Source organism: Sabethes cyaneus, chromosome 2, assembly GCF_943734655.1.
Source record: "Sabethes cyaneus chromosome 2, idSabCyanKW18_F2, whole genome shotgun sequence".
Taxonomy (NCBI): domain Eukaryota; kingdom Metazoa; phylum Arthropoda; class Insecta; order Diptera; family Culicidae; genus Sabethes; species Sabethes cyaneus.
In genome coordinates this window covers 226174847-226193192 of record NC_071354.1, presented here as the reverse complement: position 1 = coordinate 226193192, position 18346 = coordinate 226174847, and the positions used below count along the sequence as shown (strand labels likewise).

The following is an 18346-nucleotide window of genomic DNA, read 5'->3' as shown; positions in this document are numbered from 1 at the left end:
ATTCATTTCCATTTTTAAGTCAAATTTTAAGCTAAGGGATGGTGGAAAGCTCAAAAGAAAGGTCGAAAAAGTATGTTCCGTCTCATGAACATTTTATAAAATATTTTGTTTTTGTTTGTTAATTTCTAATCTTTTAATTAAAACATTTTTTGTTGTTCCTGAGTCAGTTATAGTCGAGAAACTTGGTCCTCCTCAATATTTTCCTTATACAAAAATTCATGTCTCATGAACCCAACATCATCTAGATCTAGAGCAAACAGTTTCTTACGAAAATGTTAGTAAATTTTCTTTGCAAATTCAAAAAAATGGGTTCTAGAGGTGCGTCTTCTGCTGTTCTCTAGAAAAATAAGCAAACAGGGAAAATGAGACAGAAGGACAAAAAAACGGAAAAGAGCACGACGGAAAACATGACAAAAACTGGACAAACAGAATGAGAAAACCAAGAAACACGCCAGAGAGAGAAAAAAGTGGTATTAAAAAAAGAAAACCAAAAGAAAGAAACGTGACAGAATGGGAAGGATATCGGAGCATCGAAATGTGGAAAAGAAGAAAACGGGGGTTAAAAAGAAGGAGAACGTAGCAAAAAACGAGGAGACTGGTCAGAAAAAGGTGAAAAACGGAAGAGAAAAGAGAAAAAATATGAAAAAAGAAGGAAAATCCATAAAGAAATGAAGAAAAACTGGAAAGAAAATGAGGAAAAACTGGACATAAAAGGAGTCAAAATGGGAGAGAAAGGAGGAAAAGAAAAGGAGAAAACACGGGAGCAAGAAGAAAAGAAACTAGAAACTAGAACGGAGAACGAGGAAAAACCAGACAGAAATAGAAAAAAAATTAAGAAAAAAATGCCAGCAGAAGACAAAACAAAAGATAAAAGAGAAAGAAAACAAAAAATAACAGAAAAATTGGAAAAACGAAACAAAGGAACAAAGGAACACGAAAAACGGGATAGAAAAGAACTTAAAAAGTGAGAAAAGAAGAAAAATGAGGAAAAGAATGAAAAACCATAAATAAAATGAGAAAGAACTGGATAAAATAAGATTAAAAAATATGAAAAGAAGAAAATACGGGAGCAGGAAAATGGAAAAACGAGAACGGAAAAACTGGACAGAAAATGAAGACAAAAATATGAAAACGAGACACAAAAATGATAAAACGGAAAGGAAAAACAGAATGTGAAAGAAAAGGAGCAAAAGTAGAACACAATAAGAGAAAAAACGGAGCAGACGAAAACGAAAACGGAATAGAAAAAGTGGTAGAAAATGAGAACAGACGAAAATCGGGACCGAAAAAGTCGCAAAGAGAAAACAGCGAACAGAAAAAAGGTAAAACGAGAGAGTAAAAGTGGGAAAATGTTACAAGAAAGGGAATACGGAACAGAAAACATGAGAAACTAAAAAGAAGAAAAGAATTGCGACAAAGAAAAATGCCGTTGCAAAGAAGCCGTTAGTGGCAACGTGGAAAACGGCGAAAAGTTTAAACGAAATATAATAGGAAAAAATGAAAAACAAAACGGTAAAATGGATCAGAAAAAGAAGCAAATGAAAGTCGGACTAAAGGTAAAACGAAAAAAGACGAAAAACGGGAGGTAAAAAGACGAAAAACTGCGAAGGGTAGGTAGAGGGTAGGGTGGGTAGAGAAAAAAGGGACCCAAAAATAGAATAAATGGGACAGAAAAAAACTGAAAAACATGAAAATCAAAAAGGAAAATCGGAACAGAGGAAGATAGAACACGAGAAGGAACAAGATGAAAATAGTTAGAGAAAGACGGAAACTTGCAACGTAAAAAAGCGTAGAAAGAGCAATAAAAAGGCGGAAGACGGGAAAGAAATTAACAGAAAACTAAACGTAAGCAAAAAAAGGACAATGAAACTGGGAACATAGGACCGAAAACGAGAGAAAAATAAGAAAAACGGAAGTAAAGTGAGCTCGAAAACGGTTCAAAAAACGAGAAAAGATGGAACGAAAAGTTGAAAAACAGGACTAAAAAAGAGAAAATATGGAAAGTAGGTCATAATAAGAGCAAAAACGGAACAGACGAAAACGAAAAACGGGATAGAATGGGAAATGACTACGATCGGGACCCGAAAAAGCCGAAATAGGACACAAAAAGAGGAAACGAGGGGTTGAAGTCAAGAGAAAAATTAAGAAAAAACGAAAAAAGGAACACAGTAAAATCAGAACTCGGAAAAAGGCGAAAAACATGAGAAGAGCGATAAAAACGATAACGTTGCATGATAAAGCGAGCAGAAAAAGGGAAAAACCAGAGAGAGTAAGGGAGAAAACGAGACAAGAAAGGGAACACGAAACAGAAAACTAGAGAAACCAAAAGGAAAAAATAGCGAAAAAGAACAAGCCGATAGAGGAAAACAAGAAAAAAGGTTAACAGACGGGATATTAAAGGAAAAATTGGGACGTAAAACGGGAAAATGAGACAGAAAAAGAAGAATGAGCTAAATTGAAAAGACGGATTAAGGAGAAAGGTAAAACGGAAGAGAAAAAAAGGAAAAAACGAGAGTTAAAAAGGGAAAACTGGAGTGAATTAGGAAAAAAATGTATCAAAAATAAACAGACGTGACAGACGGAAAACAGAAGTTCAAAGAGAAGAAAAACGGAACAGACGAATACAGAACTCGAGAAGGAAAAGAGATAAAAAGACTTAGAAAAAACGAAAACAAAGAGAAAAGAAGAAAAGAATGCAAAACGAGAAAGAAAATAACAAAAAACTGAAAATTAAATATAATGGGAAAGGAAACGAAAAAAAGAAACAATGAAACAGGAAATGCGGGACAGAAAAAGGAAAAAGTGACAAAAAAGAGGGAAACCCGAAGGAAAGTGAGAGCAAAAACCAACAAAACGGTGCAGGAAAAGAAAAAAACGAAATATATTCTACCGACTGGTGACTTTTTAATGTTGATTTTTTACTTTTTATCTAACTTTTCGGTCTGCTATGGAAATCAGAACAGTTTTTTTAATTCTTTTCGACGATTCGACTTTGTATTTAAAACTATACAAATAGTGGAAACAAAACAAAAAGTGTAAAAACAGGATTGAAAAAAAGAAAAAAGAAAAGAGGTAAAACGTGTGAGGGAATAAGACGAAAAATGTCAATTCTAATTTCAAGTAAAACTTTGTATTTAATTTTGTGTTTAAGTCCGGTTTGAAGTAAAATTTTAAGTCCAGATTCAAGTATAATTTAATGCTCTATTTTATGCACAAGTTGAAGTGTATTTCAATTCCAATCTTAGGATCAGTTTTAAGTCTAATTTAAACTCTGATGCCAAGTCCGATTTCAAATATAATTTGAATCGCAGTTTCAAGTCCAATTTCAATTCGAGTTTCAAGTAATTTCGAAATTAATTTCTAGCCCAATTCCAAGTCTAATGTCTAGTCCGATTTCAACTCTGAATTTGAATCCAATTGCACCCGAAAATCTGGAGTTTTTAACCTAATCGGCTAGTATTTTTGTGATGAATAATAACATATTTGCCATCCTACCTACTCCATTTTACCAGGCCGAAACATTCTTCTTGAAGGGCGGGTGCCCTAGCCTTTATTTATGTCCGGGCACGCTAGTGGAGAAAATACTGAAACTCCCTTCAATGTTGTAAAAAAGTTCAACTCCATCAAAAATGCGCTCCCTATGGAATGTCAAAAGCTATAAACAATCGTTATCCTTCGTGACAAACTAACCATTATTGACACTCTCTCTCTCCCTACCGACTTCCCTTATTCCCTAGCATAATGCACCATTAGCTGATCATAAAACTCAATTGGCTTTATATCCAGACCACGTAACTGCATCCCAGACTGATGGAATGTCCTTGCTTCCTTTTCTTTTTCTCTGTCTTGCAGTGGACACCGAGCTACCACTACCACCCCAGACGCCAAGTCCGCCGCCCCAGCAGCGATTATCGTCGCAAACCCACCTCCACCATCATCACCACAGCAGTAGCGGTAACCACCATCACCAGCAATCGACCGGCAGTCTGCTCGCCAGCAGTCTCAGTCAATCGACCCAGCAGCACAGGCCACTCCTGCACGGACTGCTCAGCGGCACGCACATACCTCAGGCGCCCTACCACAGCCGGGGCTACAGCACGTCCAGCACAGGTTAGTGGCATCCAAAATGAAAACCACCGGACCGCCGGGGATCCATCTCACCTCATCTTGATTTTAATCTGGGAAACTCTCCGAGCTTCCCCCTCCGACTCTCACTCTCACTTTCCCACAACGTGTCCCGTTTTATTTATAGTAAATTTTCGGATTATGAATAATTGAGCTGTTGTTTCACCCTGAACCGTCGGACCAGACCCGAGGCTCTAGTCCCCTCCGGGGACAAATACCTGGTCTGTAAAATTAATGATTCCATCCAACCCGCAATTCATATTTGTCAAAAAGGAAATATGATTAGTCCCTGTACACAGTCCAAAAACTGACCCTTTCTACCCGAAAACTGGCACTTTCCGTCGTACCCCAAAAACCAACCAACCCGTCAACAAAAAAATCGAATTGACCATCCATCGACATTGTTAACTCTGAGTCCGTTTGCTTGCCGTGCAAAGCGATCGCCACCCTTCCTCACAGAAGTTGAAACCCTTTGCCTGAAGACCGCCACCGGCAGTGGTAACGGGAACAAACATCGAAAGGACCTCTCGTTCATCCGTCAAGTTTCACGCACCGTTCCACACCGAAAAACAACGCATCAGAAGACCAGATTCAGTTCAGGACAATAAAAATAAATACAAGCTACAAACTTTCTTCCTTCCCCATACCTTTGATTTCTTCTCAGTTAGACAAAATGATGAACCGCGCGACTTGTTTTCTTCCTTCCTTCCTTCCTTCCTTCCTTCCTAAGGTGAATTAAAAGAAGAAAAGACTGATTATTATGCCGCGGAATTATTACATGCGACGAGTTGTAATTATGGAAGCTCGCTCGCTTGCTCGCTCGCTCGATGCGGTTTAATCCTCGCGCGAACAGGTTTCCAGGAACCGAGGGAACCACTTTAACACGCCGGGCGCGCGCTCTATCTCCCTTGTTCCGTCCATACATGCCTGGCGTACAACCATATATGGCAATATCCCTGCTCTGCCCTGCGTATCCTGTGACGTCGTCGTGGTCGGTGATGGTCGCGGTGAAAACATTACGGAAAGACTGCCGCGCGGTAAAACGACTGGCTAGCTAGCTAACTTACGTAATGATTTCAACTGCTACCGGCTGCGCGCTGCGCAGATCAGATTCTCGCTCTCGGTGAGATACGCGGAACAAGATAATGAGCGGTCAAGCAGGATGATTTGCCTGTAGACAACCGAACCGGCGAGAGGACCCCGACGGACGGACGCGGACGGCGCGGCGGGATGGGCGATGCGGTTGTTAAATTTATTTATTTTCATATGAGGAAATAAAAATAAAAGGGTTTGACGGTGCGTATCATCCTTGTTGTCCATCCATCGCATCGCATCGCACCGGGTCGGGGAGAAATGTTGCCTTCCGTGCGCGAACGGGAAGGAAACGGGAAAAGAATGGGAAAAATTTCTACCATGTTACATGCTTTGCTTGGATTGGAATGAAAGACAACAGGGGAAAAAACGCTTATTCTGCAGCTTGTTTTCCGGCTTCGTCGATTCAAGATTCCTTCACCTAAAATATTCAGTGTGGAAGTTATTATAGAAATTTATTTATATTGGCCATCATTCTGAAAAATTGTATTATGGAATGAAGGTTACAGCCGGAGGATAAATATTTTAAGTAATTTTCTAAAAGAGCAACACAGTTCAAGCAAACCTCAAACGTTCTGAATCATTCACGGTGAGAGACAATTAAAGGGATTCTATTGGCGATGCGATGCGTTTTTTATTTGTTCCTTCAAGCTTCGGCGTACAATCTTGGTGTACACAGCTGTCCGGAAATTGTACCGGTCGTCGGTGTACAAAATATATGGCGCCTGTCACTGCGAATCAACCTGTTCGATGTGCAATCGAAGCGCTTTTCGTACCAATAATTTCGGTGACACCGACCGGTGCCGATCGGAATGCCAATCGATTCTTAATAGCTATAGCGTTTCCAGAATTAACTCGAGGTACAACTCTGGTCTAACAAACCAGATCGTTGTAGGTTCGAATCGTGACTAGAGGAGAATGATAGAGTTAATGCAATCAGAAGATCAAATCCCGAAAGAAATGTAGCAGCAGGACTTCGGTTTGAGTTGCTAAAATATTTTAAATTTTTCGCTCCCTAGCACGGACATCAAGATGATGTATGTCAGCAATTTCATAAAAAATGACCTTTGAAATTTAAAAGTGCTGCAATTCTGTTCCAGTCTTGTAATTTTCTTTCGTTTTGAAAGATTTTAGAACACTCTTCATTTAGAGTCGTTCTAAAAACGACCAAAAATCATCATGACATTACATTGCCTTAGAACTTTTATTCAAAAATTCATAATTTTTCATTCACTAAGTCGATTATAATAATTTTTATTTCAAATAAAAAGTATATTAATTAGCCTTTGAGATTTTTTTTTGAATTGATACTAAAGCTTTTTTTATAAATTCCAAACCATCAAAAATACTGGTTTTTCCTCGTGTTTTCATGATTTGAAGAAAGTGGAACATAATTTCATAGTTTTTGTAGAAGGTCAAATTTTTACATAACATGTAATAATGTTGTTGTTGTGGTTTTTTATTAACGACACTTTACACTTGTTGGTGCATTAACATGTAATAATAAATTCAAAAATACACAATTATTGTGGTTTTGGAAATTTATTTTTTTACGTAGAATTTACGAAGAACAACTTCTTACTGCAGGGTTTCATTTTAATATTTAAATTTATGCCAGAGTCGCGCGCAGGATGCAGGTTTTAGATATTAGGATTTAGGATTTAAAGTAACGGTAGAACAAAGTAATGAAACAAAGGAAAACTAGATAAGGGAGGGTCATTGAAGCAACGTTATACTAACTTAATAAGCGTTGCCTCAATGATCCTCCTCCTCTTACATAATTGTCCTCACGTCTTGTCTCGTCTTGTCTTTTCCCTTAACGTCTTGTCTCGCCCTGAGATACTATCAACACATTTGTTTCATTACTTTCTTCTATCGTTCCGTCCGTCTTTTGTAAGGACAACCGTTATGAAAAAATAAATGCAAACACCTGGAGCTACTAACTACTGTGAATCAAATTTCGTACCTTGACGGTAACGGCTGCAGTTCACGAATAAGAGAACAAGCAGGACGACACCCTCTGTTATGCCTGTTGCGGAGTAACTTATATTCGTAAGGTTTTATGCTGCAAGGTTTTTACATTTGTACGGTTTTATAGTGAAAACTCTAAGCAACACTCGAGCGCTGCGGAGAGGTCAGGCTGCAAAACAAGATCTTTTTTTTAAAGTGGAGTCTTTTTTTGAAAATTGAGTGGTCTTTGGATGGACAATGAAATTAATGCGAGTGTCTTGTCTATTTATCTGCATTTGGACAATTGAAAGGTGTAAACGGTGGAAACACAAAATAATTAATTGATACTATCGCATTTTGAGAGCAATTTTTTTGCCATTCTAAGGTTCAGTTTGAGGTTCATTTTGAAGCCCGTTTCGAGGCCCGTATTGAGCTCCATTTCAATTTTCCCTTTATTTTGATGATCATTTTTAGGTCTTGAGGACCGTCTTTGGTTTCATTTCGAGGTTCTTTGTGAGGCCCATTTTGAAGTCCATTTTTAGCTAAACTTAAAGATCAATTTTACGAAGGTCGGGTTTGAGTCCCATTTTGGAGGTCCATTTTAAGGTGCGTTTTGAGATAAATTCAGAGTCATTATGATGTTCACCCAGTTGGTTTCGGTTTACGATAATATGGTCTAACAAGCCAGTCGTCGTATGCTTGAATGTCTGGAAGCGATTGTTAGACTCAATTGAAAAAGTAGAAGACCAAATTCCGTCGGAATGTAGCGCTAAAACTCTGATCATGAGTTTTTGCTGATGTTAATTATGAGGTCCATGGTAAAGCTCGTTTCGAAACCTATTTTGAAGCCTCGAAATGGGATACAAGATGAACCTCAAACTAGCTCTCAAAATGGACCTAACAACGGACCTAAAAATAGTCAAAATGTGGTCCAAAATGGATTACATATTGAAAATACTACGTCCTAAAGTAGACCTTTCAGGTGATGGACACCAAATAAAACCCAAAATGGACCACAATATGTACCTACACTATTTTGTAAATTTTTAGGTCCGTTCTTAGATCCATTTTAAGGATCAGTTTGAGGTTCATTTTGTATCCCATTTCGAGGTCCGTTTCGAGCTTCATTTCAAGATCCACAATTTCAAGTTTCATTTGAGATCCACTCCATTTTGAAAGCTACTTTGAAACTCAATTTTAAAGCCCATTTTTGGTACCAAATTGAGGATCTTTTAAATCTTATTTTACCATGAATTTTGTGGCCCATTTTATGATCCATTTTGATAAACTCATCATGTGGTCCATTTAGATTAATGGCCCCACTTTAGATTAGTTGAAAGGTGGATTGGGTGGCCTAAGTTGAAGCATATTTTGAGCTCCATTTTGGGGCCCGTTCTGGTGAAGTGCATCATAATGTCCATTTGAAGACACATTCTAAAACCTTTTTTGGAGGTTCCATTTTTTCGGTTAATTTTAAAGTAATTTCGGGCCCCATTTTGAGGACAATTTTATGGTTCATTTTATGTTTTTTTTAGGCCAATTTAAAGTCCACTTTTCAAGGCCCACTTCGAATTCGCTTACAACATCCAATTTGAGAATAATTTTGAAGTGCATTTTTTGTCTACTTTGAAGCCCCTATTTAGGTCCGTCTCTGCATAAAAAAGTAAGATGGCCCTGGAACCACGAGGCTGCTTTGACAAACGAATGGTCGTGGGTTCAAGTCTTAATAGAATCAGACCATTCTACATAAGTGGCCCAAGTAACAATTTCAGTTTTAGTACACTCTTATGATGACATTTAAGACCCAATTTCTTCATGAAGATCGCCATAAGAGCACAATAAAACTCCCATTGTTGCTTGCGGGTACTGGCTCGAGGTGCGTGGCAAATTGTAACTTGTTTCACTACCTGGTTCTTATAACGATATTGACGTTGCAAAAGTACTAAGGAAAAATACATCACACAAAAACCAGTGTTGCGCAGCCCACACTCGTGTGGTCTAATTTTCTCACACACGCGTACTCATTCCAACGAACAAGCCGCCGCCGGCAAAAGCATCCCTTTTGGACTCCCGCTCTTATTTATTTATGCACTGCTACGAGTTCTTGCGAGTGTGTCTTTAGCCAACAAATACGTTCGACGCTCTCGTTCGTCATTGCAACCCGAGCTGCTGATACCGATTACTTGCGAAGGCTCACACTGCCGTCCGTGAGTAGAATCGGGGGCAAAGATGAAGAAGAAAAGAAAAATTTATGCAAAACCTGTATCCCAGTGCACCACTATGATTTCTCACGAATTATTTGACTCGCGTGTAACCTATGTAGAAAGACGATATGAAGCTGTGCTTTCGCGAATGTGTAGGTAGCAGAATGCCTGCACGCAGCAACGGCGGCTGTTTGTTTTACGCTTGCATGAGTGGCATTAGCGTTGAATGCTATGCGTCTCATACTCTTTCGCGTGAGAGTAGGCATCGTTGACTTCGTATTCTTCGGAGTTCGCCTGCCTCTAGGGAACGAGGTTAGTTGAAAAATAGTAAAAAGCACATTAAGAGAAAAGGGGTGACGTCACTTAAGCACGGAAAACGAGATGCACTGATACTGCAAAAAGAACGAAGTGCTGAATAAAGAAAAATATCTAAACGATTTCGCAATAGATCTGGAATAGTAGTCGTAGTGATAATGTCCATAAAACAATGATCAAAAAGGAAACTGTTTTCTGATCTCCTGAACCGCAACCGTAGGAGAAATCGTTAAGATTTCAAAGAAGCTTTGAACTAAATTTTCAAAAGCGCTCATCAAGCGAACGTTTGTCTGCAGCAGGACTGACAATAATTAAACTGATACCTGCGCTAGTAAAATATTTTCTTATTATAAATGTTTGTTGGGGGATAATTTTTTTCACAATCAGAATAAAGGAACGGTTTTGTCAGTAAATCAGTAAACGTACCAAAAAGTCTGGATAATCTCGAAAAAACAGAAACATTGGGATACCTAGTTTGTCCAATTCTTCATATCATATAATGCTGTAGCTCCTCGGTCTGATATGAAATTGAAATTGAATAAAACTTCCAACAGTCGAAAAGAAAATAGCTAATTTTGCATCACAAGTAGGTAAGCGATTAGATACAGTTTTACTATCAAACTTTTTGTTTGGGTGTAAGATTTTTCCAAAATTTAAAAAATCAGAACAGTTTTATACTGAACATTTTAACCAATTTTTCAGCATTTTTAAGTAAACGTTTAGCTTCTTTTGTCACAATTTATTTAGCAGTGAAATTTTTTTCATTTCAACAACCATCATCCTCACAAAAACGATTTTGTTTATCTTTCGGAACGCTTGTCAATCCAAAGTGAAACCGGTGGGGATGTCCAACCAAAAGTTTTTTTTCCGTCAGCACTAACTCCGCAATATTCTCGGTTCAACCTGGTTCTGGCGGCGGATCAGAAAGCCGAAATCGGAAAACCATGTCTAATCGCTCGGATTTTTTGATGGACTGGTTTTGTCGTCGGTTTTTAGTTTCCGAGGCCTTTTTTGCCACGCTTTATTGCGTACGCGCGTGAGCGATTCCCGCCGAAAGAAGCTGAAAAATTCCGCATTTCCGTGAATCTCACACAGCCGCGCAACCTAGAACTAGGGCGACGACTATCTCTCACATTCTCTTGGTATCGTCGTCGCTGACGAGTCGAAAAAAAGAAGGAAGTGAAATCCTAGCTGAATAATAGTTCCAGTTGAGCGGTCAAGAAAAACAACTGCCTGGCTGATCCTGATGTTTCAGTTTGCCCGAAAGCTAACGGTCAATTCCGGCTGACCATCACCATCATCATTATCATCAGCAGCGGCCAAGCAAGGGGTCAATAAATTTATCTATTTTCATTTCTCACGAAAATCTCCCGAACCTAGCGGAGTGCCCGAAGTCGCGGAGTGGACCCGGTGCACACAGAAGGACATCTCATTTGTGATTTATTTATTTAGCGGCGGTCGCTGTTGCTCTTCCTGCCTGATTGTCATAAAGGCATAATAGGTGTATGGGCATAGGGAAAAAGGATTAGAAAAAGGACACCGCGGCGCGAACGACGGAACGGAAGGAAAAGACGCTTGCGCGGCGCATCGCAACGCATCGCGCGAAGGCTTTCATTGTCTCTCCTTCTCTCGGAAGGAAGGAAGAAATGTCACCGTAATTTATTGCTTTTCGCTTGATTTGCATCGGACAACTTTGGCTGTGCTTCTTACAATGTTGTGCGAGCTAGCTGTCCATCGTTGCTGGCAGTTGATGGTCAGTTTTAATAATGATTTGAAGTGCGTTGGAAAAAAAAAAGCGGATTTTGGTTCGCAAAAGGGATATTCGGGAGGAAGGCTGGCTGTGCGACGACGCGCGATAGGTGAGCTATAATTGATTCATCTGTCATTGCGCCGATGGAAACCGGTTCCGTCGGGCCTATGGCTGCTGGCTGGTTGATCTTTTGTCGGAGTGTCTCCGTGCGAACGATTCCTAACTGGTTGGAAAGCGAGAAAAAAAAATTACCACCGATGCCGGTTGATGAGCTTGACTTGGATTTAATTGAGACAAGCGTGAAAAAGAGGATGTCCATTTCCGTTGGGATAGAAATCCGGGAGCAGCGAGAATGATTCTGCGATGCTGTTCGCCGTTTGTTGTGCTCTTTTGACAGTTTTGCGTCGTAATGAATGGGTTCGTGTCAGGCGAACGGAGTGTGTATGTAATCGGATGCACCTTTGAAATCCCGTCTTGATCTGCTGGAGTGACAACAATTTTTGCTATTAAACGATTCGCATGTCAAGCAAATACCGTTCATCTACGACAGATATTTGATGTTTTCACCGTTGCAATCAATACGTGCACTTTGAAATGCACATGTAGGGTAACTGGTGGTAAAATGCCCAGTCGGGGCAAAATGCGCCGCTGTCATATTTCACGAATTACTCACTTTTAAACTGTAATTAAGGTGCCAATCGCTTCTATTTTACATTACAAACTTGTGTTGAGCATATAAGCTTTCTAAATTACATAAATCCTTTGAAAAAACAAACAAAATATTTGCCGTCTTATTTCTTACAATTTTCGCAACTTTTTTCGTAAGACATTACGCCACCAATAAACAATATTACGTATCTGTAAATGGCTCTTGTTTTGAACAATGGTCTCGGTATCCAGCAGCCAATGTAAAATTGCTTAATTGAATTATTATTTATGTGATTTAAACGATTTTTTTAAACAAGTTCTAGCGGGGCATAATGCGCCGTGAGAAGCATGAATATACTTGCAGTGCAACCAAACGTTAATCGATCTAGTAGCCCATACACTTTTAGGCAAACGTCAAAATGTTGGTAAAAGCAAAATGCAAAGTGTTGTTTTAATTCTGATTCGCTCCGAAAAACCCGGTTAAGATGTCGCGAAGCTACATAAAAAACCCACCGCCGGTCTTGGCCGGAGCCTGCCACTTGCGGCGGTAGTGAAAACCAGTGAAAAACAGTGAAAGACGCGTTGCCGGCAAGGTACCAAGAAAAACCCTTGTGTGATATCTTAGCATCGACCGCTCCAGTGAAGATGGACCTGGCGATTGCAAAACCGCGATCCGGAATAACAGATTTAAGAAGTAGGTAGGTCCTCACGCTATTCTGAGTCGTGCCGGGTTTACATTAAAATAAAACAGACAGCGCATTTTGCCAATTTGTTGTGGTGCATTTCGACCCTTTGTTGTGGTTCGTTTTGTACACACCTATGCGCATTTTACCCCTAATGAATCTGAAAACAAATTTTCAAATGCATTATATAATTTCACGATTTAAACGTGTTTTATTGATTTTTATGCTTCAGGACGAGCATGTTAGGTAGAAAACTGTTCTACTTTAGGGTTTATAGTCTAGTTTCTGGAAATGCATTCCGCATTGATGAATAATATGATATTCTTCTTAACGTGGGCATTATACCCCCAGTCCCCCTACGTAGCTTTTCAAAGTCTAAAGAGATTGAACTGTGAGCTGACCCCAAACGCCCCAGAATATCCCACAGGACGAAGAACTTCATCCGTTATATAATCGATACAAAGTTTGCTCTCCCCTCTGATGACATCCCATTCATCTCACCCGATTATTAATCAAATCCCTTTTGTTGCAATGCAGCAATCCCGATTGCAGCATCTCTCTTGCATAGGATATTCAAATTCCTCGGACCCTCCTGCAGCAGATGCCTACCTAATCCGGGTGTGCATACGCATCCTTCCAAATCCAAGCGGATGGAATGCAAAATTCGACCCCTTTCTTTCACCCACATAACACCATCATCTGCCCTCGCGATACCTCTGGCAAACAAAAACCCTTTTTCCACCAGCAGCCGGAGAGATGGGCAGCTGTGGTCACCGTTTATTGAATTTTTGTGCAACAATTCGACATGTCATTCAATATTATCTAAATATACGGTTGATGCAGCAACCGCACCCGCACATGTCGAATCGATCGGAAATCGGAATTGTCGGCAGGCAGGCTTGTCAAGTCAAGCTGCAGTATTTACTCAACTTCTGTCTTCATTCCGACCAGATGCCGCCGCTGCTGTTAGGCAAACAATGTTGCAAAAACCGACCCCGACCGATAATGGAGAGACGACCTCCTTCCTTACCTCGTTTGTGGCGCGGAGGTAACCGGAGATAGCGTAAACAGTCCAATTGTTGATTCGGTGACCCCGAACCGGTAAGCTGTTGAAATTTTCTGATGACTCAATACAGCCAAATTCGGTGTAACACGTGTCCTGATTGGTACAACATTGATCCACTCGTCTGGTCTGGTTCGGTAGATAGAAAAGGGGAAGCTTAGCTTTAATCCTTTCCATTGTGTCCGGTTTGGATGGTTTCGTCGGGTTCTATAGCTAGTGCTGCTTTCGTACGAACGATGAATGACACCAGGACGATCAGACGCGCTCTGGACTGGGAGATGGAACGGGATGAATGAAAGCAACAAAAAGGGATCAATTCCGAAGAATGGAGTGTTTCACAATATAAGGGTTAATTATTGAATAACTTCGAATCTTTGTGCCACTCAAAACGAACAGATTTTTGGGTCACGCTTCTTCGGTAATAGGGTTCCCGTAAGGTGGCAGAAGCAGATGCAAGCGAATGAAATTTTTATTTTTTTGAAAATCCTTCCAAGCCGAATGTTTATTCTGCTGTGAACTGAGAGCACAAGGTGCAAATAAGCATGTGTGGTTATTGGTCCATTGTCTGCGGCTAATCTCTACCTGAGAAACCGGGAGCAGTCCTTTCATCCGAGCCGATTGACGCTGCTGATGGAAGGCGCATTTTACAATCCCAAAAGAAAAGGATTTCTGCACTATAGAGCTGTTAAGGTAAATATTTGACGAGAATACCGCGTCGTGCTGGCAGCGTCCAGTGTGCGTGCAGAATAAGGCATTAGAAAACCAGAAACGTAACTGGAATGAATACAAAACAGATAGGCAGGACGGCAGAATCCCATTTACATAAACACACATAGTTAAACAGGTTTCGACTCCTCGTCGTCGTCACCGTCGTCAGAGGCAACTAGCCTCTACTAACCAGCGCCAGCCGCGCGGTGGTCATCCCTCGGCTACATCATCCAGGAAAGGTGCCTGCTTCCGGGATGCCTACCGGCCATCAAGTTCATTAAATTTTACATTTCGCTCCCGACATCCGGTTTGTTTTCCTCCTTTTTGCCGGGTTGTCGAAATTTTCTCGACAGTGAGCAATTTTCCAGCTCCTTTAACTTGGCTCCATCATCCATCGGAACTCGACGGGAAATGAGGAAATCATTTATTCATCAGATGACCTTCCTTCCTTACCGTTCGGTTCGGTTCGTTCCTTCGTTCGCTGTTTGCTGAGCAGCCCCAAAGCCGACGAAATGTTAGCCTTTTTTTCTCGTTAGCAGGGAGCAGAAACAAAAAAAATATCAAACAGGATATCGATATTTCACCGGACTGGCCGGAACATCGGCCTCCTCCTGAACGTTTTTTCCGCTTTTCTTCAGGCAGTTTGATCCTTCCCGCTAACAACAACGGGGAGGCTCGCTTCGGCTTGTTTCAAGCTCCGCTAGGAACCAACAGCGAGGGATATATCATGTTTCGAAAACCGTAATCCTTCGACGAAGGCGGCGTCGGTAACGTCACTGGTTGGCACCGGTACGGTAGCGTGCCTCGTGTCGTGTGGCCTTCACTGTGTGGCCTTGAAGCCACAGCCCAAGTTAAAACTCATCGCTAGGGGAGATTATAATTATGGGAAAAAGTTAAATCGCTTCGGGAGTTTCGGGCCGGCCCGGTTGTTGTAAGCTTGTTGTTTTACACTGGAGGAATCAAATTTTAATGGAAAGGATCGGCAAATCCGCACACTCAATCTGGGTAAGGTAACGTCGCAAGCAAGCTAACGCAACACACCGGTGGGGTGATTGGGGCTAAGTGGAGTGGACTCTAAAAAGCGATGTGAAACTGAGCACCAGGAACTAAGCTATTGAAAACGAAATGATTTCATGCCAAAATTTAGCGAGACCTCCGATAAACAAGATGTACGATATTGGTCTAACAAACCAATCGTCGTATGTTCGCATCTCAGTTGGAAAAGGCGTTTAAAGTCAATCCCAAGTAACAATTCCAAGTTTTATTACGTTCGTATAGTGGTTTTCATGACCATGAATTTTATAAAACCGCTAATAAAACTATGAGCCCCACCAGAACTTTCTGATGACCATTATAAAACTTTCTGACCAAGTGGCCCACTCTTCAAATGTGTTCAAAATGTATATCCGTGAGCAGGTTAATGTTTTACTGACAGATCATTCTGAATAATTTGGTTTGTACCGAGCATAATAAAATATCCCATAGAATAAATAATGAATTTTTAGCAGTCTTAGTTCGTTTGCAGCATGTGCGCATTATATTTTATCGAGCATATTGATATGAAAGGTTGATAAAATCAACGCACCATTGAAATTTTGTAATTTTCGAAAACTGAGTGAGTGTAGCAAAATCATTTTAGTTGCTTACTGTGACAGAAAAACTGATTGATAATAACTTTCTTTTTGTAAAACACTTTACTTTGATGAATTTTTGTTTGCGAGCTAAAACAAAATATTAGAATATGGCAATATGGTCTCGCATAAAAAAATGATTTTGGTATTGAAATTCGGTATTCTTTATAATAGCAGCAAAACAACTGTTTGGTCAGGGTGTTACCATTTTACTAGCTCTATAAAAATAACAGATTTAGTGCGGTTTGACAAGCAACCGCGATAAGATCAATTTTGATTGGTGCGCCATTTTGTATTGCTACGCCACCAGTTTATAAGCGACGTGGTGCCGCCAACCAGTTTTAACGAGGTAATATAAGCAACCACAATACATTTGCTTTATTAACAGTTTTATTATGGTTTTCTAGCTAGCTATAAGTGTGTTTGGACTCGTATCCTCTTGGTATTGCGCAATACCACAATAAAACCAGATGTAATGATCAATACCGTAATACAACCTTTATCAAATTCAAGTAAAACCAAGTGGCTTTAGAATTGTTACTTGGGATATGATGATGATAATTTTGATGTGATAGATGAAGAGCGTGGGAAACTTCCAAAAAAGTTCCAAGACAGTGAACTGCAAGCATTTTTGGAAGAAGATGAAACTCAAACACAACAACAACTCGAGGGTTCAATTGGCTGTGACTCAAGAAGTCATGTTCGTAAATTTGAAGACCACGGGAAAGATCCGAAAGGTCGGAAAATGGGTTTCATATGAGCTGAACGAAAAACAACTCCATCACATATTGCAAAACCGGTCAAAGAAGCCGGTTGGTTGAGAAGTTCATTCACATACGATTTACCTAGTGCAGTGGTTTTCCATTTTAATGAATAAACGGTTGTTTTCTCCAAAAAAATCCGGTTTTATACTTATACACCTGGTACAACCATGTATCAAGCTAGAAAATGAATCGGATTGTCGGCTTATAAGAAAATGGTAACTCCAAATCGCGATGCTAAACTAAACAAAGCCAAAACGCAATCCCGGAAGCTGTACACGACGCAACTGACGAGGTTTGCTTGGCCGATGATGAACGAAAAAACTCACCACAAGGTGGACTTCAAAGAGCTTTCTAGGCAGCAGTTTTATACATCAAAACGAGAACGAGACGAGAAAAGGTGGCAGATATTTTTAAGCATATGAAACTGTCTTGTTTGTAGGCTACCTTTGCCTGCGGTAAGAAAAGTGTCATTTTCTTAGCAACCGGCCGGGGTCATCAACCAGGAAATTTAGACCAGAAGGATGAGGTGGTCTGGAAAAATGTAAAGAAGCACGATCGTTCCGTGCTGTTTCAGCCGGATTTGGCATTTTGCCATTACGTAACAACCTGGACCTTCGAAAAGCAAAGCTTGGGCTTTAAACGTTTTTAAAGACTTGACCTTTCTTGATCGGCAAACTTCGTAGCCGTAGGCTTTTGTCTGTTTTTGACATTGGATCTAAATTTGATCTGGAAATTGAAATTTGGCTTAAAATCGCACATAAAACTAGACTTAAAATTGAACTATGCTGGCTACAACTACGGTCAACTACGGACTTGAAATGCGATAAAAAATTGCACTAAAATTTTGATTGAAATTGGACTTAAAGTTGGATTTTAAGTTAGAATTTTGGAGAGAGGTTTGGATAATTTGAAATTGAACGTGAAATTTTAATTGAATTTGGACATGAAATTGGATCAAAAAACATAAAACATAAAACTCGATTAAATCGGAGTTGAAATTACATTAAAAATTAAATTTTGCTTGGAATTGATATTCGATTAGGTTTAAAATTGGATATTACCTTCGATTTGAAATTAGATTTTAAATTGTACTCAAATTTGGACATGAAATTGGACTTAAAATTTTACATGAATTTTAAATTAGATTTGATTTAAAATTGGCCTTGAAATCGGAAATGATATTGGCTTTGTAATTGGATTTGTCATTGAAATTGGAATGAAAACTGAACTAATTTTTATTAGAAATTGGACTTGAAATTCGCATGATATATGAGAAATAGGACTTGAATGGAAATTGGATTGAGAGTTAAAATTGGGCTTGAGACTTGATCTATTTTTAGGCAATTACTTCATTTTCTCGAAAATTGATGTTGATGTTAACTGAAAGATATTTTCATTAGGATTCTATGATTG

General features: G+C 39.7%; 1 protein-coding gene across 1 annotated transcript in view; it reads left to right on the top strand.

Annotated features, from left to right (window-relative positions):
• Positions 1-18346, top strand: part of LOC128734819 (ecdysone-induced protein 74EF-like) — a 118325-nt gene that overhangs the window by 55652 nt on the left and 44327 nt on the right. The window contains 1 exon segment of the mRNA XM_053829183.1: positions 3853-4110. Within this exon segment, the coding sequence (XP_053685158.1) occupies positions 3853-4110 (258 nt within the window).